The sequence below is a fragment of the Pavona decussata genome, unplaced genomic scaffold, assembly GCF_977016875.1.
Source record: "Pavona decussata unplaced genomic scaffold, jaPavDecu1.1 SCAFFOLD_13, whole genome shotgun sequence".
Lineage (NCBI taxonomy): Eukaryota > Metazoa > Cnidaria > Anthozoa > Scleractinia > Agariciidae > Pavona > Pavona decussata.
In genome coordinates this window covers 1233659-1256600 of record NW_028145436.1, presented here as the reverse complement: position 1 = coordinate 1256600, position 22942 = coordinate 1233659, and the positions used below count along the sequence as shown (strand labels likewise).

Below are 22942 nucleotides of genomic sequence, written 5' to 3'. Positions count from 1 at the left end.
AAGTCTACCAAAGATGAGATGACAATAGCCTATTGTTTGAAAGTCGTACCAGAACGACTACGGCCACGGCAACGAGGGCATCACAAAACAGTAGCATTTTAAAATGTCAAAACCAACGGCTCTGCACGTGCGTTAAGAAATGCAGTAGTACTGATTTATGTGACGTCCTCGGCCAAAACAACGTGAAATTACCAAATTCAAGGTTTTGTGGAGAACGTGAGCTCATGACGGTAAATTTTTCGTTCTCTGTCTCGAGTTGCTTTCAACCTCATTATGAAAGCGAGGCTAAGTGCAAAGTTTTTATTATGAAAAGTAGTTTTCATTTATATGCAAACAAAACTACTTTTCATATGAAAAGCTTTGCACTTAGCCTCACTTTCTTAATGAGGTTCTCATCAACTTGGAAATGGCCTACCGTAAATTGACGCTTACGAGCCCTGGGCTTATACAACTTCGTAAGGGGTTTTCAATGGACTTATAAAATAAATGGAGGGGCTTATATCCGGGAGAGGGGGGGGGGGAGGTTATAACCGGAATAAAAAAACAAGCAGTGTTGATCGAAATACGTTTTTCATTTACTGGTTTTTAATTAAGCTTTAAAACGTCAATATTTGGAACAAAATTTAAACTAACAACACGAACGAAACTAGAGGGGGCTTATATCCGGGGGGGGGGGGGGGCTTATATATAATCGGATGTATTTATTGGTTTACAGGTAGATGGGCCTTTAACCGGGGAGGGGGGTGGGGGTGCTTATAAGCGGCCTGTTACTGGATAGTTTGGGCACACACGTACAATTTGGACGAACAGGAGTCATCGCGAAGTAATGCAAGTAACGCGAACTCATATTTTCAAGTGACATTTTGGTTGGCGTTGGCGCGGGTTGCTTAAAGCCGTTATTAAAAATTTGGGACGCCAAGTTGTTCATCTATAATTTAGAGAAACACGTGACCTCTTCCACAATGATTCAATGTTGAACTACAAGAGTTTCTATTTACATATCTTTTAATTGTCCAAGTCTCAGGGTCTCAGACTGTAACAGATAAAGGTACTAGTACTATACTAACAGCATTAGAAATCTTAAGTTGTTTCTAACTCTTGGTACAAACTTGTTTATATTATATTAACATCACATTCTATAATCTTCATCCAGGCTTCATCCTGGACAACATTCCAACTTTTGACCAGTAATTACTTTTCTTCTAAAATCTAGAACATATAACTATCATTTATTTATAAAATGCGGTCTATGAAAATGACAAATGAGCAACAAGCCTAGCTGATCCTAGTACAGATGTAACTCAGAGAATAATATTTACAATTACTGCAGTTATCAATATCAAAACCATTTTTGTATTTCCTCTTGTACCGTTACTGAAACTAGTATTACATCACTTTTGCAAATTTCATCTTCACTCCGATGGATGTTGATCACTCTGTGTTAAATTGTGCATTTTCCAGAAATAATCCCTACCCACCCCACGGAAGGTCATTGGAAATTCCTAGGGGGAGGGAGGTCTTAAAAGTCAAAATATTAGAAGCAATGTATGAAGCTAAACTGGAATTTCGTGGGGGGAAGGGGGGTGCAAAACAATAAACCTTCCATGGGGGGAGTATGGATATTTTCTGTAACTGCACATTCCATTGATGCATTGATGGTACAAAAACATAACACAAATCAAATTGTTCTTTTCCAAAACCGAATTCATCACAAAATTACATCAAATTTAATTGATCAAAGAAAAATATATTTTTCTGAAAACAGCATGTAGCTTGGATAATTTCACAATCATGACTATTACTTTAAACGTCTTCTAGTCAGTAAGTTTTGTACTTTTCATATGAATTTGAATAAGAATTGCAACAATTCTTGTCCTAAGTTTGTCATGACTTAGAAACACAGTCATGACTGCTTAAACATCTCCTGGTTATTAAGTTCTGCACTTTTCACATGAATTTTACAGTCAATCCAGGTCACGCGTGAACAGTAATTCCAAGAATGAAATCAACATTCGAATTTCTCTTTGTAATGTCCGACGTGTGAATGAAATGTTGGACATCTCTCTGGAAGTCGTTCCGACTGAAGACGCATTAACTGAAAAAAAGATTCAAAATACTTGGGAAACAATTGTTATTCTTGAAATATTCAATTTTGCAATGTAAAGAAAAATTCATAGTTTTATACTGTCAATAAGCTAGGGAAATTTATACGGGAACTCTGAAATCTCGTTGGCGATTTTGAAAACTGACATGTAAATTTCAAAACTCCGTTCAAATTTCAAAAACATCGTTCACGCGTGACCTGGGTTGACTGTAATAATAAAAAAATTGTGACAATCTTAAATTTAAGATTATTGTGTTCATAGCTTGCAAATTTCACCTGTGCGACCCATGATAGCTCAGGAATTTGCATGACTCTAACATGTTAGTGGCCTTGATACAGTCCTGTAAGAAGACGTCTCCTCACATTGGGTATGACCACATGGTTTTCATTTTCTATTACTCTGTTCAGAGACTATACTTCCCTAGATTCCCACTTCAAACAGCATCTTTATTGCCTAGAATACAAAAAGACAGTTTTTTTTTTTCACAAATTATTATCTCATTTGAACAACTTTCATGATTACTTACTAATTTTTATTGCATTTTTCAACACAAATAATATAGAAGCGTACAAGGCACAGCATGTTTTATTAGTACGATAAATCTCTAACATATTTTCTACTGCATGTAGCAATATTCCTCCACTCATATTTATAATTTAATCTTCAAGGTAAAGATTCATGCCAATATCACAATACACAGCCCCTTTCAATAAATCCCCCTCCCTTCAAGGTGGCCCCCACCCCAAAATCATCATCCCCAGCCAACAGCTAAAATATAAAATAAAAGCCCTCAGAAATGAAAAGAATAAAGTGCACTTTCTAAACAGGCTCAAACTGAATATTAATAAAATTACTTACTTTTTGCATAGCAGCCAGCCAAGCAAGTGCCTGTTTTCTCTCTGTATCAGGTGATGCCACCACTGTAAGCTTGACCTCTAGCATCTCCTCTTGTTCCTTATACTTCAGCACCAGACCACATACAGAGGATCCATCTAGACGTACATACACAATGCAACAATTCATTTTATATACATTATTTCCATCTCAGTAGTTTGAATTCCTGACAATAGACCCTTCTCCAAAATGGCGGCTGAAAATTCAAATAAGTTAAAATTAAAAAAGTATACCAGCACTAGAAAGAGCACTTTTACTTTAATTAGTAACCCTGCAAAGTTTCAGTATATCAGGTGTAATATCAGCTGAGAAATTTAAGTTGAAAAATGAAAAATTCACAGAAGTTAGTATGACTGGGGGTATGACATACATAATGTATACCCCCATTCATACAAATGTTTGTAAATTTGTCAAATTTCGTCTTACGTTTCCTAAGCTGATATAACACCTAATGTGCTGAAACTTTGAAAGGTTACTAAAGTAAAGGTGCCCTTTCCAGTTTTTCATTCACTTCAATTTTAATTCATTCAAAGCTGTTGCCGCCATTTTGGAGAAGGGTCTATTGAAATGACTGCAGCTACAAGCTTATCCTGGCTTAGAAACAATAACTTATACTCAGATAGTTCAAAAAGTTCAGAAAGAAAAGATCATTGTTGGTGTACCTTCACTGGACCCAAGCTGAGCTGATACAATTTTTTCCAGTTTCACTGGTTCATGGACTGCAGTTCGATCAGAATCTGAGCACTCAAACAGGAGCTCTCTGGTGACAATAGAACAATCCAGCTAGTTTTAATACATTATTATATGAACTCTATATCCTCTGCACTCTTTTCCTCTTACTTGACTAGTTATTTACTGTCACTGTTTAGTCAGGGCCATAAATTTAATGAAGCTAGCTACACAAGGAAGTAGGTTGATGGTGCCTCGTTAAGACAAATCACTTTTAGATACTAAAGGAAAATACAGGTACATGTAACAGTTTTAAAAGACTGGGCTGAGTTGCTCGAAGTATGGTTAGCGCTAACCATTGGTTAAGAGGTATTAAAACCTATAGGTTGGTATGGTATTTAACCCGGGTTAGCGCTAACCATGTTTCGAGCAACTGGGCCCTGGTTGACAATGATGACATGAAGTCGTCGAAACATTGTTTAACATTTTCATCATTAATTTTCCTTTAAAATGGTTAAAAAATCACCTGTAGTGAACAATGTTTGTTTCGAACCAAACTGCAGAACCAGCAATAAGTTTATTAATAATTACTACATGACCAGAATTTTCTTATTTCATGATTATTTTACCTGTGGAAATGATGTTCAAGTTTACATAGGAACTTCAGTGGTTCTGATTCATCCACAGTAAAGTGTGCACCTGTTAAACATAAACTTTTTATAAAAAGCTCCAAGATTATGCTAAATGCATGACTTTAATGTTTGTTAAGGGATGATGATTAATTGATTGACTGACAGTATAAATTTACAAATAAACAATGAAATTTTGTCATCCAATAATGGTTGATAAATTGAACAGTTCTCAAACAAAGTTGTTCGAATAGAAGAAAGATCCTTGCAGTTAGTACGCAACTTAAGCAGTTGCGAAAAGAAAGCCTGAAAATTTAGGGCTTGAACGGGATTCAAACCCATGACCTCTGCGATACCGGTGCAGTGCTCTACCAACTGAGCTATCAAGCGAACTAGGAGCTAGTCATATTGTGAGTTCGTAGTATACATGTGAAGGATGAATAATTAAATGAGTGCAAATATATGAGACATATATTTTGAAACACGGATGAAAGATCAATAAGAAAGATCTTCGCAGTTAGTATGCGACTTAAGCAGTTGTGAAAAGAATGCCTGACAAAAAATCAGGCTTGAACGGAATCCCGTAAATATATGTTTGATATATTTACACTCATTTAAACACAGTCGTAACAATAAATTGAACCTTTTTAAAATAAAATCTGTGTTACTAACCATTACACAAAGTCTTTAAATGTCGCCCAAAGAATTCTTCTTCACGTTTGGCTGTGTGTGAACATTCCTCACAAACTCTGACAGGATCAACAAAGCTGAGTCTTGGTAGCATAACTTTGTGATTGCAGCAAGAACCACAAAATATCTTCCCACATCTTCTACAATGATGCTACAATACAATAATTATTATTATTCAAAATCGAGATGTTACTCAATGCACTTGGAAACATACATGTATGTATATTAATTATTATATCCATTTTATATGGTATGAAGCAACAACGATTCCTGTGATTCCCTTCTGGATGGGATGCTAGTCCATATCTCAAAATGACTTTTGTCTTTCATTCAAAATTACATGAACTAATACTGAATTCAAACTTAAGCATAAGGAAGGAAAAAATTAGAATTATAGTGTATGCTTCTAACTGAGTTGTTTGCGCCATTGTTCTATTCCTGAACACTTCAAAGACAAGGGCTAGCTACTGAGGATTTTATTTACTATTTAACTAATTTATACAGTTACCCATCACAATAAATGAAAGCTTAACCATTTTCAAATCAGCACCCTCAAAACTGTAGATCAGTTCTAAACCCTAAAATGCTGTTTGTTGCCTAACTGAATCTCTATTCACTCAGTTCTCTGTCCAAAAAATAGGGTTCTCTTCTCATGTATGTCAGTATTATGACAATAAGGAATACTTGTGCTACATTATGTAAACCTCATAAGGCAACCAACATCATTTTGAAATACGGAAATCAGTGTTCACCCAGTAGGTTGCCGTCACCCGTTTACCCTTGGGTGAAGAGAGCCAATGTGGAGACAAGTCTCTTACTAAGACTTAGCTTCAAACCGCTGACTCTCCGATATTCTACCCAAAAACTCTAAAATTTCGAATCCACCACCATACCTCCAAAACCCTGTGCAATAGTGAAAAATTTATTTTTTGGCCACAGTGAAGGCACAGTGGTATAAGTGGTGTAGCAATGTAACAATACATCAAACTATTGATTTATTGCAATTTAGCAAGAGTTCCAATAGCAATACCTCAATCATAATTTCAACTATCGATAACTATCGCAATAGCTTTCTCAACTATTGATAGTTTCAATAATCTCCCGTAGTCCTTTTTCCGTGATTCAAAAAATACATCACTTGTTTCCTGCTCATCAGTGTTGTTAGTTGCCATGAAAACACAAGCCTTAAAAGTTAAATGCAACTTTGCTTATAGTAGCTTGTTTCCAAGGCCTTATCTATATAAAATTATTTAAAAAGGCAACAAGTAGTGGCTCTGTATCACAGTGGACAATCTGACATTGAGTGAAGACAAAAAATTACAACATTATTGTGACGGTATCGCAATGATATCACTAATATTGCAATAGTGTGGTAATGTACAGTATTTCAGCTACAGTCGAACCCTGCCTTACGACCAACCCGTTATTATGACTACTTTTTTGTCCCCTGAACTAATAATATATTTACAGTCCAGTCATTTCCTTAGTTTTACAACCTTGTTAATCCAACTACCCCATTACTACTACCACATTTCCATGGCCCAAAGGTGGTCGTATTATCAGGGTTCCACTGCATCAAAATGCTATCGCAATATATAGTCAAATTGACCTCATTAGTCACCTCTATGCCCCAGAGCTCCCTTAATTTTATGAATAGCCTCAGGAAACATTAACTGAAATCACTAAACTTAGAAAGAAGTCACATACCAGAATTAACAACAAATTATTAATATCAACACAAGTATCAAAATAACGTCAGCAATGCACGAGGAATTCCTTTTTCAGGTTGTGAATGGCCGATATTGCTATTTATCAAATATTGTGAATTTAACGTCTATTGTGAGCTTATATTTTGCAATTGAAGCTTCATGAATGCTGTTCCTTAATCATATCTTATTCAATTTGCAGAATTGATCAATTATAACAAAATATTAAATTACCCTGCGATGAGTGAAGTCGAATTTTCGGTTGCACTTCACACAATTCGGAAACTGCAACACAAAAAAAAAACAAAATCAGGTGTTTGAAACATGATATTAAAATTGAAAATAAATATGCGATGTAAACGTAGTAAAAACATTGAACTCTTGGACAAAAAATAACCGTGTTTTGTTCAATATCTCATTTAAAACACCGGCAAGATTTCCGCACAGCCCCATACATTAATTATGCATACAGTCTTTGTTCAAAGGAAACAATAGGGATAACAATAGTGCGCCGTTGGGATTACTTCGCTTTGTTCCTCTTAGTTTTATATTTTCTTTTTAAGTCTATATGGGCTTTGCCGAAATCTTCGAATTTTAGGGAAAAAATACGGAAAATCTAAACAAAATTTGACGATTTTAGCAATTTTTACGCATTTTAATTTGTCCACGTTTTAAAAATGTTTAGAATTGAGTGACATGTTTTCGGATGGGCCGTAAAAAGAACGGCAGATTATCCAGTGGTTTTTAATTGCGACTGCCATAAACTATCAAAAATAAAGTATTTCGTTACCTTTCTTTTTGTTTTACGTTCTATTTTTGCTGTTGTCGTTCCTAAGATAAAGCTAGAGGTTCTCGCTTCCATAGACGTGCGGGCTTCATGTGTTACGGTATCTGATATTTCGTATTCCTCCGGCGAATCTCGAAGTGCGCGTAGAGCACTGCAATGCTTTGTCAGTCCTGATGAACTTCGTAAAGGTTGGCATCTTACAATATACGCCAATATTGCTCGTCTTTAGGGCTTTCTTGTACCCAACTGGCGGACATTTCACGGACGACGCGTTTAAATTGTGTTCGTTGTACTATTCTGTTCACCATTCGTAATCCGCAAGGATATTAGGCGACTTTAAAAGGCGATTAAAGGCTTGGCACGATGGGCGAGGGTCAGTCAAATTGCAGACGCAGTAGCATGGCATTGACGTAGGGGAAGCGATGGACGAAACATCAAAGAACACAAAAATAATAAGACGACGATTCGGAGCATAAGCAATAACTAAAAAAAGTGACGTCGGCGAAGACTCGTTAATGCTCCGCAACTCACTATAACATGGTTGCATGGGGCTATGACTAGGAGAAAGACCCAAACCGAGACTGGCCAATCAAGGGGCGAAAATGGCGCATTTTTCCGTGAGAATTGCAAGGCAAGTGCAACGCACAGGAAAAATTTGCCTTTGTATTATTATGTAGATTTTTAATGGTTTTCAAAAAACAAAATATATTTATTGAGGGGTAATTTCCAACAAATTCCTCGTAGTCTAGTGGTAAAGCAGATGGACAGTGAATCCAACGCTTACGGTACAGCTTCAGTTCAAGGCACGGTATGGTAGGTAGACCGAAAAAAAGAGAAAAAGAAAAAGAAAAGCGTTAGGGGGTTGGGGTAGAGAAATAAAGAAAATGGGATTGGGAAAATGGAGAGAGAAGTGGAGAAAAAGTCATGACACGACGAAATCCTATTTTATTGACCCAGTAAGTATTAATTGCAATGTATATATGCAAAACACATGGGAATAGCTTATTGTCTTTAAAAACAATGAAGTGCATACATAATTAATACATCAGCATGCATAATTAATGTATGGGGCTGTGCGGAAATTTTTCCAAAACACCTCCGGAAATATGAAGACATCTTTACTCTGCATTTAACTTAGTCTCGAAGGGACAGAAGTTTACTACTTCTTTAAAAACAACGATCAGTTAACGATTGTCTTTTCGTACGAGTCCAAGGCTCGATGCAAATCGACGACAGCAGTCTTGTGAAAGTATCGAGTTGGGTAAAAAGAAACCTAACAAAACACGATACCTGTGTGTCATCTGTCCAGTACGGTTCCTCTAACAGAAAAGGACAGCGTTCATTTTCAGAAACAGCAATCATCCGCATACCACTTTTCCCTCGTACTAGCTGTTTTCCAGACGACATCTTGGTGAAGTCTGAAGTGATCGCGGGCTCAGGCAAGGTCAGCAGTCGGTTGTTTAGGATAGGTGATTCATGTATGACGACAGCAAAAATATCAATCGCTCGGCCCTGCGCTGTTTGTTTGCATAAAATACGAATGTAATCTCTATGCAAGATTAATAAGGCTGCAAAAGCTTACAGTTTTATGAAATTTACCTCTGAAACTACATTTTAGCGAAATTTCCTGAGACTGCAACAACATTATTTCAGGAGCGAGTGAAGCGGAACAATTTGCAGGCGTCCATGTTGGTGTTTACACTTCAAGTTGCGTTGCACGCAATTCTTTATTTCCATACTACTCACAGCTTCTTTCTAAGCAAACATGGCGAAAGAACGGAAGGTAAGGTTTAGTTCACTCTAAACCAACTCAAAACTAGTAGCTACTTCATCCAAACCTTGGAATTTCAAAGGAAGAAGGGTAGTTCCGTAATCACTGCGTGGCCACCTCAGTCCTTGTCAGAATAATTGTCTATTTCTCGTTCCCTAGGCGTGGGCTAAGTGACTGCATTTCCTTTTTCAGGGTTTCAAAGTGGAGTGCTGTGTTGATAATCAATGCATTGTCAAAAGTCTATGTCTTTGCTTGCAGTATTTTAACCCGGCCGAAAAAGTACACGTAGCAAAATATTTTTGTCTATACATGTACCTACAGTACTAGGTACTTATGTATGTCTGCCATTAATGCTGAGTCAACTGCTGTTTTCCAAAGAACACTGTACCAACCATAAGACAATATTGTGCAGTGGTGTAATCCTTATATGTTTATTTATTTACTTAGTTTGCCAGCTATTAAATTAGACACATATTTTTCTGTTTCCTTTCCTATACAGTGACCGCCTTCTAGTATTCGTAATATCCTGTATAGTCTTCCGACTTCTACAGGATTATTAAATATGTATGTATACATGTTTCTGTATTATTTTCACCTGATAGTCTAACAGCAGTCTGGTATGTGTTTTCACTTGGAAATGCATTCTCACTTCCAGAATATTTTCAAAAGTCTCAGTTTTTGCCATAAGTTCACACACAAATGTCTTCAAAATGATGTATTTAATGCTTTAATGTGTCCACAATTTAAACAATATGTTTCAAAACTAAGTAAAAGGACATATTTTTCAGGGATGCCAGAGTGAAATTCCTGAAGCCCAGACAACTACATGTAATTAATGTCAAATTCCACCCTAGAGTACCTGTGTCTATGCTTACTACAGTACAATGCAGCCCAAAGATAAGAGAACTTCGCATACATGTACCATACGCAAGTAATATGCGTATACGTATGTTGTCATACGCGTATGAATAAGAGCACATACACGTATGTGCTACCATTGTTATTCGTTGCCATACCTTTGCTTTATGTGGCATTGTGTTGCACAACAAAAGACGGTATTAAGTAACAGCGACAGCCCGCAAGCACAAAATTCGCACATGTATGTCGAATTTCATACAGTGGGGTATAGCATAATGTCAAAATCCGTACCCAGACAGCCCAACACGTCAATTTCCTGGCGGTTAATAAGCCCACCTACATTTAAATAATTTTATACAGATGCACTCCTTTGTACTGTGACTTACAAGACATCAACAACCTGTCACAAAATTTGAACTCTTAATAATAATGGGGTAATTTTGCATACTTTCTGTGTATGTTTTTGTTTTGTGTTAATTTCACCATTATTTTGTTTTTAGGAGTTTGGACGTGGGCGGGAGGAAGTAAGTACAGAAACCAAAGAACTGTTCTGAATACTAGCAAAGAATACCCAGGATCCAGAAATGGAGCATCCAGCTGGCAGGATTCAAATGGAACGGTGTGGATCTTTGGTGGCCAGGGAGCTGGAGCAAGGAAACCATTAGATGAGCTTTGGTCATTTGATGTCAAGAAAAGGCACTGGAATTTTCACCATTTCAACAACACTAGTAATGAGCAAAAACCACCTCCCTGCTTTGGCTGTGCATCATGTAGCCATGGTAACAAGGCTGTGGTGTTTGGACTCTCGGGATCATTTATTTTTGACATGGAAGGAAAACACTGGATTGCCCTGCACAACCTGACAGCATCCCCAGAGCCAAGAAGTGACGCTACATACTGGTGTGACACTGAGAAAGGAATACTATGGATGTTTGGTGGTCACGCAACATCAGACCAGAAACTTGGTGATTTTTGGCAGTTTGCATTTAAAGAAATGCAGTGGATTGAAATCAAACCTAACAATAGCAGGAGTGTTGTTCCTGACAAGTGTTCCAAAGCATCTACCTGGATTCATCCATCCGGTCATCTGTACATGTTCGGTGGTTCAACACATGCTGGTCTTACATCAGACTTCTGGATTTTTTCACCTGAAACTTTTGAGTGGAGGAAGCTGAGTGGAATCACTGGGCCTGAAAAGTGTGCTGGGAAGTACGGAACAATGGGAGTTGCTTCAGGGAATAGCTACCCTGGTTGCCGGCAAGGTGCTGCCACATGGGTAGGCAAAGAAGGTGATTTGTGGATGTTTGGTGGTTCAGGATTTGACAACTTTTCTCGTGGTGCTTATGCTCAGTCTGGTCTCCTGTCAGATTTCTGGATGTTCAACACTTCAAGTGATCAATGGGTCTGGATTGGAGGTTTAAGTAAAAGTGAAGGCGTGCCAGTTTTTGGCGAAAAAGGACAGCCAGATATGCGTAATATACCTGGTCCCAGAGAGGGTGCTGTGTCCTTTTTCTTTGAAGAAACTATGTGGCTGTTTGGCGGAGCAGGGCACGATGTAAAACAGTTTGACGGCATTTTGAACGATATATGGATGTATAAGCAATTGAAAATGACAATTCCAACAATGGTAACTGAGATTCCTGGAGACACCATAAATATTCCCTTTGGATACAGAGTTCTGATTGCCATCTTCGTCCTCGCACTGGGATTGCTGGGAACTATATTTGCCTGCTACAGTAAGGAGTGTCGCATTTTTAGGCTGAGGCGAAGCCTGCGTCCAATAGTGAAGTACAAACCTGTCAAGGTTGAAATGATGCAGGTGCCACAACCTGAAGAGCATGCTCCGTTGGAAGACCTAGCCAACAGCAACCTGTGAGCTCAACTCACCACGATAACCAAGTTTACTGTACATACACATACTGTGTGCATTAACACCTTGCCTAGTGATTCAGGGATGCACAGTGTAGCTAAGAAAAACCTTAATAAATACAGCTGGCTCTGGTGGACTGTGCACCTTTAAAATGAGCCTCAAATATTTTTGTTCTCACCGTTGAAATTTCAGCTGGTGATAAGATCTTTTTCAGATAGTGAAATTTGCCAATCACTTGTAGCCGACTCTTAACAACATCCCCAGTGGTTAAACATAGTTAGGGGTAACAAAAATGCTGGTGGAAGCATTAGAAATACAAAGTGTTCCAAACTAACTTGGTGCAGGGTTTTATCAAGTTTTGAAGAAGCTAACCCACCAGTATTTGTTTTACATTATCGAAGGCCCAATTTTATAATGAAGATCTTCTCCAAGTGAATTTAAATAGCAGCATGCCCAAACGATGATCAAATTTCTCCTTGTAATATCAATGCTTATTCAACCCTTGAGGTCATGAGAATTAAGGATATGATCACCCAAGATGAATTTTCTTGATATTTTAATAACTTCTCAACGGTACTTTTATAGAAAAAAAGTATGGGGACAAGATAGGAGAATTTGTTCTTTGATGTTAGGGGTTAAAGGGTGAAGATTAGTCTGTCAATATACAGATAGCATGTATGATAGACTACTAATAGATAGACTATGACAGACTATAGTATTTATATGTACAAAATTATTATAATTTAACTATAAAAAATTGCAATAATGTTGAAAACTTTAAAAAATTTAAAACCATCTTGGTTTAAAAGTTTAAAAAGCGACGACGTTTCGACGTTTGCTCAACGTCATTATCAAGTCAGTGATGAGCGAAATGAAAATGAATATAAATGTAAAATAATTACTTAGAGACAAATAAAAGCAAAAAGATGTGATCTTAATGAAGTATTCCCACGCAGCCGGAGTCATGTAAAGAGTTTGGCACGAATAGAGTCTTTCTGAGTATTTAACTCAGGATTCAATTTCTTAATGAACAACATCTCAAAGATCAGGCAGTCGAACATGACTCCGGCTGCGCGCGAATACTTCATTAAGATCACATCTTTTTGCTTTTATTTGTCTCTAAGTAATTATTTTACATTTATATTCATTTTCAATTGGCTCATCACTGACTTGATAATGATGTTGAGCAAACGTTGAAATGTTGTCGCTTTTTAAACTTTTAAGCCAAGATGGTTTTAAATTTTTTAAAGTTTTCAACATTATCGCAATTTTTTATAGTTGAATTGTTTCACAAATCTCTTCTTCTACGTAAAATTATTATAAATGGATTTTAGCAAAAATATTAATAAGCAGGTGCAATTATTAAATAATAATAATAATAATTTAATTTAGTTTAATTTATAGAGCACACATTACATAAGGTAAGATAAGTTTTCAAATAGAAAATATTACAGCAAGGTTGTAGCACCTTTAATGTACCAAGGTACTCTAGGTAGAGAAGCATTTCATAAATAGATAATAGATTGGATTATTGGCAGTTAAACTGCTTGAGGGGGACAGCAATGCAGCTATATGTAAGAGCCACTTTAACTGAATGCTCCAAACTTGAATAGATAATACCTCAAGTTTATAATGCTCCAAACGTGGCCAGTTTTTGTGTGTAAAACAGGTCAGCTTATATTTTTGTCGCTGGGTCACACAGTGTGAAATGTCAGCTGTCTCTGTTCTCTGAACCCCGGGTAAAAAATGATGGAATGGCTTGTGGGGGAAAGGAACACAGCTATAGTATAGGAGACATTTTTACCGAAAACTGAGTTTATATTGCTCCAAACGTCAGCAGTTTTTGTATGCCTTCCAAATCATTTTTGCCTGTGGGTCACACAGACCTGTGTGAAGGGCCATCTGTCTGTCCATGTTGTCACAGGCAAAGACATGGCCAACATTTCAGACAAGTATGACAACATTTCAGTATATTTAAGACCTATACCGCTCAGTTGATTCTTTGATCCGTTTTGTGGCATTAGTTCTTGTACCCTTTACATTGCTAAGGAATTAACCACTAAATAAATACAACATTGGACATGTACTTAGCAGAAAAGTGTGACATCACATAAATGGTGTATGTGAATTATGGATATGATATTATTTGAGAAGAGCATTGGAAAAATGCCCACTTGCCAAAAATTAGCTCCTTGTACCAATTTATGGCTGATAATTATATGGGCATTTCAAGTCCTATTTCTCCATGCAAATCTTTGTAATTTTGCTGTGATCACATCAGTTTACAACTGGCACAAAATTATAATTTGTATGGAGAACAAAGGACCACTGAAAAACACCCCTATCTTACTAAGCCATGTGAGTGTTCATTTTTGGTCATGCTCTCTGCAAAGACATACCAGTAGTTTCACAGTCAGATTCAATTTTTTGGACATCACACATTGGTACTCAGTTTCTATGGCAACATAATAACTTTTTTAGCGATAATTGCAATTACTGGTAAGCCCTCTGGTAAAAATTGTGGGTCATGTATCTCTTAGGGTACCTCAATCGATATATCGACCAATGTACCCTAAGAGATACAAGGTCCAAAACATCAACATTGAACAAAAAAATTTGTAGGTTATGCTTAAAGTGGGCAAGTTTGCCATTTTCCTTTTTTTTGTTCCTTTGTAACTATTAGATTTTGTATACTCATCTGTATATTTTTGTATCCTTTATGTTCCAAACATTTTAGTAATAGAGCGGTTTTCGATTGCGTGTACTTGTAAAACCAAAACCAAATTAATTACTTTGCCAATCACAACGGATGCATACAGCATGATGAACTAGAATTAGAATCAAAATCTGAAGCAAAATAATACATGAAACCAGCATCAAGCACAAGAAAATGCATGCAACCAAGACAGGATTGGTTTGGGTTTGGGTTCCCATTCCAACCAATCACAGAACACAATAATTATTAAGTAAATCAAACATGAGTTACTTTGGACACTCAATGGAAACCCACTCTTAATTATTATGGTTTCATTTTGTACAGTAGCAAGGGTAAAAAGTATTTCATAAGTCTAAAATAGTGCATGACAAAAATGTCTACTGTACATGATATTATTGTAAGAAAAACCTTACACTTACAGTACTCTAGTAAAGTTGGATATAAAACTTTTAGAAGGTCAGGTAAATAAAAAATAAAAATTCATGAATAACAGCTGAATTTGTTGCAGTGACAACCCAATCATATCAAAACAGTTTTAGCAAAATAACAATCATGGAGCTGTGGGCTTGAACAAAATTTGTGGGCTTAATTACATCCATTTTGAAATCACTGGTGATCCTTGGAATCTGATTGGACCAAAATGGTGCAATTTATTCCCAAATTGCACCATGTTTTGCTCTAAATTGCATTCTTTCTTTAGCCCATCAAAATGGAAATGAAGTAACACAAATAGAATATTAATATTGACAATGATACTCTGTGATTTCAAAATGGATGTAATTAAGTGGTAATTGAATTTCGTGTCGTGCAATTTTGGTCCGAAATCATACTTGTGATTTCAAATCAAACTCGCGCTATGATCGCGCTCGTTTGATTTTGAAATCACCCGTATGATTTCAGACCAAATTGCACTCCACTCAGTTCAATTACCATGATAAATAAAAATAAAAAATACTGCAATGAGAAGCAGAATTTTTTTGTGTGCACAGAGATTCAAAATAGTAGAGAGGTGCAGCACCTGTAAGGTGACAGGAAGCTCTGTTTCCCTTTCCCCACCCCACAAAAAATAGGCTTCTCCAATCCCTTACCTCTGAGAGTCATTTTACTTGATGTTTGCCTGATCTCACCATGCCCCGCTAGTATGTATAATATGACTAAGGGTGTAAAAGGGGAATACTTCCTCTTGCTTGTCTTAACCCACCCGCAAAAATTCACACTGCCCTCATCTGCATGCTGCTAAATGTATTGGTCAGATACTTGCAAATATGGACAAAACAAATAAAAGCTAAAGAAAGCAATTGGTATTTTCAATGATTTTCCTACAACGTCAGTGAGAGTACTTCAAGAGCGACTGTTGCAGAAGCTTAAAGGGGAAGTATCACACAAATTTGATGTCATTTCAAAACCTTAAAATATTTGTCTGGCAAGAGGAAAAAAAATTGTCTAGTTTTGTTATAAATCATATTATTATAACCCCAGTCAAATTAAACTGTCGATTAGTGCCTCTGGTCCTGCAGAGACAGAGAAGGTTGGAATGGATTGAAACTTGAAAATATTAATGTTGGGTCAACGTTATTCAAGTTCTTGCAGTTTTGTTTCCAAAATACAAAGAACAGATCACAAGTTGTTCCTTTCAAGTTGACTTGATTTCTTTCCTCTTCAAAAATTAATTTGTATTTTTAACAAAAGAGGTCAAACACCCCATGACACTTCCCCTTAAATGTGTGTATGAAGACATTTTATTTTAATCTCAGTATAAAACTATAAGTTAAAATACACTGTTATATTGACACAACTTAAACTTTCTGGCACGCATAGAAAATTTAAGTACATTAAAATGTAATTTGTGCCATGCATATGTAAATGTAAACATATTTTGGATAAAAATTTGAAACCATTAGTAACAACAATATATAAAAATCTGGTGACTTTCTTTCAAAATTCATTTGTAAATTTCTGGCAAACCTTGAAAAATTAAATGGTTTGCATTTTGAACTATATAATATCTTGAATTGGAATCACTGATACTGTGACGTTGTTGCACAACTTTAACAGCATAAAAGAAGAGTTAAAAATGTGGAAAATTAAATCATTTCATCTAGGAAGACAATGTTTGAAATTTTAAACTGAGTGTTGTAAAACCAAAACCAATGCAATTTTCAATATTACCTAAATTAAAATAACATCAGATGTAAACAGTACAAATAATAAACAAAGCAGAGCATGAGGCAAAGCCATGTAACCAGTGGCAAGCACAGGAAAACGCATGCCAGTAAGTCACAATAATTATTGGTTTTGGTTTGAAGAGCTAGTTCAGAGCTAGCTCAGTAAAGCAAAACCAAAACAAACATGTAATTATTTCCTCGCGAAGCGAGGTTAATAAATTTGTCGGGCCGAAGGCCGCGCTCGGGAGCTAAGCCATGCGAATTCGAGCCGAACATATATTTATATATATGTTTATATATTTCCGTGAAGGTGTCCATGCTGTTGCCTGGCAACAGTGCGCAAACAAAGTATGAATGACGTCAGACTGTCTGGCGTCGTCTGAAAAAATTTGCATACGTCGGAAAAAATATGCGTGCATGATCAAATTACAACTGCAATGTTCATCAATATTCACTGGATACAGAACTATCTCTCCAGAATATTCTCCCTTTCTTTTAGAAATCTTTTTTGTGAAAGATTGCATTGAAGAAGTTACACGTTTGTGGCCGCGGTAAAATAATTTTCCGTGGGAAATAAATTCATCGAACACGACAGCGCTGCACGCCCATTGTACATTACGTCGCGTCAGAAATAGATTTTCAACCGCAAACTAGCCTGTGGAACTACGAAAAGACCATGCTCATAAAAAAATTCCTATGCCCCTTTTAATCTCCTCATTTGATGCTACAGTACGAGTAAAGAGGGTTTTCCACCCAGCCCCAGCTTCGCGAGGTTTTGCGAGTCCATATTTCTAGTTACTTTTGACATGCCTCAAGGCAAAGAAAAATGCCATTTTAGATTTAAAAAAAAAACCAGGCAATTCAAGGATTAATAGCTATCCTGGAAACAGTATTTTGGACCTCTTGAAATGTGACAGCAACATCTCCATCATGAGCATTAATGGGCCATTTCTGAGTTGCTTTGATCAAACCTCATCATCAAAACTAGACTTCATGCATAGTTTTATTATGAAAATTTATAGTAGTTTTCATTCATATGCAAACAAAATATGAAAAGCTTTGCATGAAGCCTTGCTAAATCATAATGAGGTTCAAAGCAACTTGGAAATGGCCTATTGTCCACCAATGCAACAGAACAGTAGTGTCATTTCAGACAGTCTCATGAACTCATACGCAGAAGCTGTACTTAATCTACTTGAATAAAATTTGCTGAACATCAACAGTACTTTGCCCATCTTTAACCTTGCAATCAAGCTGCAAGCTCTTCAAGCAAGTTCCCCACATAACGTGATTCTTGTCTTTCAATGAATACATCTTGCATTGTGTTGTGGCATTGAGTTGTTTACCATCCTTAAACTTGACAGATATCACCAAGTAAAGCCGATCTTTCTTTTTTGACTCGCTCATTCCATTTGTAGACCATGAACACTCATAATGCGATGACCTTTCATCACTTCTTTTCAGTTCATGTTCAAGATTTCCTCCCGCCATAGAAATTTCACTGCAATAAAACATACTTTACATATTAGTAACATATTCCAAAATGTTGAATTTTTGACAAAGTACATGTAGCATTCGCAAACAGCCGCAATCAATATCTGCAATCATAATCTGTTTGTTATTACCTAGGCCTCCGTATAACTGGACAAGTTTCATGGTTGCATGTTCTTCTTTTATAGAGGGGGGGGGGAGGGGGGCAAGACCACGGAAAGCTGCACACTTCCACTTTCAGGATCATGCCCCCTCTTCAGTCAACTCTCACCTTGCGGACACCTCGCTATTACAGACAACTGACAATATGGACAGCAGCTAAATCCCGGCAAAAATAAATTACAGACATTTAACTGACATAAATTCCCGCCATTATGGACTCTCTCTATTAAGGACATTAACTCACGGTCCCGAAGGTGTCCGCTATAAAGGGATTTGACTGTATTTATTTATTGTTCCTCACTGTTCTAAGCAGATGACTCTCAAACCACTTTGTATAGCTGTTAATGTATGTTATACAGTGTGCACGGCCAGAGAATATCCATCCCCCACCCCCCATAGACACTCATTGGAAAGTCTATGGAGCAGGTCAGCCTCTCAAAAAAGCTAAGGTTTTTGAAGCTAACTTTTTTTGGAGCTAAATTGAAATTTACAGAGGGGTAGGGGGGAGTCCAATCTAACAAAACCTCAAATATGGGGGTGTGGATATTTCCTGGAACAACAAAACGTTCTGAAATATTTTCAATTTTTCCATAATTTTTTCAAAAACAACTGAATTAAATCAAGAATCAAAAACTAGGAATGGATATCGGTTAAAGAACGTGGGATGTCAAATCACTCTTACCAAAGTGAGCTAAAATAAACCTTAATTACATTTTTTCACCCAGGGATAAATTAATGAGAATATTTATGCGTCCCCTTTCTAAATTACTAGTTTTCTGAGGCGGCAGTTTGCGAGGAAGAGGATCTTCCGCAAAATTATTTTAAAATAGTATTCACAACACAGCCTTGTACTGCTTTAAGCTTGTTTTAAATACCCACCAATAATAAAAGAGTTGGGAGCGAAAACATAAATAAGATGGTGGAGTTATTTTGGTTTTACATAACAATTTTTTGAGAGTAGCTTTTCAACTGTTTTCAGCCAACTGCTCACCTAACTTCCATCGAAGGTCGAAACTCAAACGACATTCTGTAGGTAGTATCTACCTGAAGTTTCAATGTCTGAGTCTCCTTGAATCTCTCACCGTCAATTTTAAAGAATACTGGAGAAGAATCTTGCAACCTGGTAATGTTAATGTCCAGCTTGAATGCTCTTTCGTCTGTCCTGGGAGACGCCATATTGGATGGGTGGATCCTCAAGTCACGCGATGTTGAATAAACGTTTGAGGGTGTGTCACGCGTGACCTTTAGCCACAATCGAAAGTTCGTTTGCTACAGAGAGAACGGCTTACAGTGTAAATCTACCTCAACTTCAGACCGATGCTTGGCTGGACTGTCGTGGCCACAACAGTACCTCCTTGTATCCTTGCATTCTCGATGTGCCTCATTCCATCGATTGTACTTGCCTTATGGTTCGATGGAGGTATTTAGACTAATTCTGAGCGTCCATCTGGAGTGCACTCATCCCCGTCATCTGCTGCTTCCGGGACAGAAGATTTCGCTCGGCACTGAAACAGCCGTCAAAGATCCCTATGGAAGACGTCCCTTTCGAGATCCAAAGCAAATACGATAGGCCAGGCTGCATCTGGTAACGGCGTCCTCTATGAGCTTCCAAAGGTAAAAAAAAAAAAAGTAGAAACGAAGACCAACCAAGTCTCCCAGAGTGATTTGTTAAATGGCATGGGTGGTGGAGAATTATCAAATGTTTCCAGATACTGCTGCAGGAACAATACCCAATGAAGAAAGTGCTCAACCGCGAGAGGATTACACAGAGCAAAAAGCTACCGTATAAAGAACACCAAGATCCTGATAATTGTCGCGAAAAAAAGCCGATCAGACACAAAAGGTCCGGTGAGGAAAGTCCACAGCTTTGTAAGGATTGCACGAGGTCCACGATACCGGGGGCACTGACCGTAGATATACACCACTGAAGATTGCAATGATTAGTTTCTAATGATTTGAAATGATTGTCTTGAAGAGGAACGAGCAGAAAATGACCAGTGAAGAAAATCAACACTCCAAACCTTTAAGTGAAGATTACACAAGGCGAGAAGTCATGGTTGTACGGTTACACGATGATCACAGTCGGATTGTCTTGAAGAATGCAACAAGCAGAAAATGACCGGCGAAGAAAATCCATAACCCTTGAAGATTACACAAGGCGAGAAGTCACTACAGAGGTCCTCCAAGATCACAGTGATTGACTTCAAAAGCCCATACAGGTCCATACAGGAAGTATAAGAAACCAGTGAAAAAACAAAACACACTTATAATCACAACTGTTAGTTTCAAAGTACTTTACAGTGACTTTTATTTTAGTTATTTATCAGACCTGTAAGTCATTCAACAGACCTAGCCTTATTGCTGTCCGATGATTGAGAATCGTGTGACGATAGGTTTTTCCACTCTAAGCGTCGGGAAGGGAAACTGTAACTTCTGCAAACTCGGCAACTCGCTTAGTCTGTGGCCTGCATAACACTGAGGAGCTTATTGGGCCGAGCGGGAAGAGAGAGACATTAAGCGCGAAGCGCGACTCGCGAGCACGGAGCGCGAGACAATGGGGAGAGAAAAATATTTTTCTCCCCTCGTCTGGCGCTCCGCGCTCGCGAGTCGCGCTTGGCGCTTAATGTCTCTCTCTTCCCGCTCGGCTCAATAAGCGCCTGTTATGCAGGCTACTTAGTCTGCGGGAACGGAATCTCGTTACAAATCCCTGGTACTTTCGGAACTGCTACGACTGGACTTCGAAGGACAGCAATGATCAACACAGAACTGGATCCACACAGTTTAATTACAACTCACAAAATTCAACTTAACAATTACAAGCAGGGTATATCATTTTGTAATTAGGTAAGCGGAGCTATTCAAAACAGTTTTACAACGAAAGAAATAATTGAACTGCGGTGAACGTTTATATCGTCACGAAAGCTAATACACTGTATTAATGGAAAGAACCTTATTCCATTGTAAAAACTCGTCCTATTCAAAAGAACTAAAATAGGAACAGCAGCTAGAAACACAGTTACAAAATACATGGAACGTCTGTTCTATTATGTGAGCGGATACGCAAAGAAATTCTATTCAAAAAGCGCAAAAAGGCCAGTATAGCTAAGAACATATACAAAACTACGAGAGCCTCTGTTCCATTGTGTATAGATAAATACAGGAGGTCTGCTGTAACTACAGAATCAATTTAACAAAACCTAGATATCGAGAAATATAGCATGAATCTTAAACGAGCACAGTTCAGTAATATTCCAAATGCAAAGCTATTGAAACACGCTTGCCAAACGTATTGCATCAGCAGTTAAATTTAACGGATTTCGCTTAAAAACCGGTACTTAAATATAATTTCGAAAACTAAAGTGAAACGTGAAATCTCTCGTAACAAACGCTTGTTCAGTAAAATGTTAAGAAGCAAGTTACTTTTAAAAGTTTTGTTTTCAAGAACGTCTACTTCTGCAGGGTCGCGGTTTTTGTTACCATGGCGCCAACCGTGAACCGATCTCGAGTTGATAATGGTTCGTTAAGGTTCTCTAATTACTTGCAAGCAGAGTGCAAGGCAGTAGTCATCATAAAAATTGGTTGCTGGCCATAGTGATGATATTCAGTTTACGAAAAAATATCGAGATACAATCTGTAGCGTTGATAAGGTAGGAATCAGATAAACAAAGAGTATTCAGCCATTTGCCATCAAAGGACTTCTGCAGGTGTTGAGCCTACAACGAAGGGTGGAACAAAAATTTTAAATTTCTCCTTTAACAGCCCCATTTGCATGGCATAACGAAATTAGAAGTTACGAGCAGCAAAAGACAAACAGCAATAAGAACGAAACAAAAGAAATATTTTTTACTCTTTGACCTCTTTTGTTAGAAATATAATTGACTACAACGGACCATATACAAAGTGGATATTGAAATCATCCAGGAATCTATCGATATAAAAATTCACAGAAGAAAAGGCCTCAGTGTAATCCCCTGTATCAATGATTTTATCATAGTAAATTCATCTTAAGCTGAATGCTATCAAAAGCTATCAATTATCGTGTTAATAACAATACGACGACTATCGTAAAGTTTACTTCAAAGTTGATAATGATACGGGTCTACGCCAAGCTTTTGTTATAGACTTAATCCTCATATTTCCCTGCAAACAAAACACCGTTAATTATCCCTTGCTTAGATTCAGCCACAGTTCATAAAGCATTGCTTAAAGTGACGAATAAACCAGCGAAGCGGATGGATATTAATTTTGTTGGTCGGCCGGCTACGTGAAGTTCAGCTGAGGTAGGTCATAAGTTTAATCAGTGTACTTGCATAACATCACAAAGAAGGTTTTGAACAGGCGGTTGTGTTTGCGTGGATCTTTCGCTTTTGGGTGGTTTGAATGTTTAACTCATTTTGCTTTCATGGAGGTATCGTCAACCGCCTATAAA

General features: G+C 37.4%; 3 protein-coding genes across 3 annotated transcripts; 1 reads left to right on the top strand and 2 right to left on the bottom strand.

The window, feature by feature from the left end:
* Positions 1 to 2316: 2316 nt before the first annotated feature.
* Positions 2317 to 9019, bottom strand: LOC146487786 (zinc finger FYVE domain-containing protein 21-like). Its single transcript, XM_085126975.1, has 7 exons — positions 8771 to 9019; positions 6928 to 6978; positions 4970 to 5138; positions 4298 to 4367; positions 3662 to 3759; positions 2964 to 3097; positions 2317 to 2558 (listed from the first exon to the last, which is right to left on the bottom strand). Exons 1-7 carry the CDS (start codon positions 8885 to 8887, stop codon positions 2526 to 2528), a joined length of 672 nt encoding a protein of 223 aa, XP_084983101.1. The 5' UTR covers positions 8888 to 9019; the 3' UTR covers positions 2317 to 2525.
* A 110-nt stretch (positions 9020 to 9129) lies between these two features.
* Positions 9130 to 15285, top strand: LOC146487785 (uncharacterized). Its single transcript, XM_085126967.1, has 2 exons — positions 9130 to 9263; positions 10610 to 15285. Exons 1-2 carry the CDS (start codon positions 9167 to 9169, stop codon positions 11983 to 11985), a joined length of 1473 nt encoding a protein of 490 aa, XP_084983093.1. The 5' UTR covers positions 9130 to 9166; the 3' UTR covers positions 11986 to 15285.
* A 1131-nt stretch (positions 15286 to 16416) lies between these two features.
* Positions 16417 to 19725, bottom strand: LOC146487784 (CB1 cannabinoid receptor-interacting protein 1-like). Its single transcript, XM_085126982.1, has 3 exons — positions 19505 to 19725; positions 17660 to 18361; positions 16417 to 17057 (listed from the first exon to the last, which is right to left on the bottom strand). Exons 1-2 carry the CDS (start codon positions 19687 to 19689, stop codon positions 18052 to 18054), a joined length of 495 nt encoding a protein of 164 aa, XP_084983108.1. The 5' UTR covers positions 19690 to 19725; the 3' UTR covers positions 16417 to 17057; positions 17660 to 18051.
* Between the last annotated feature and the right edge of the window lie 3217 nt (positions 19726 to 22942).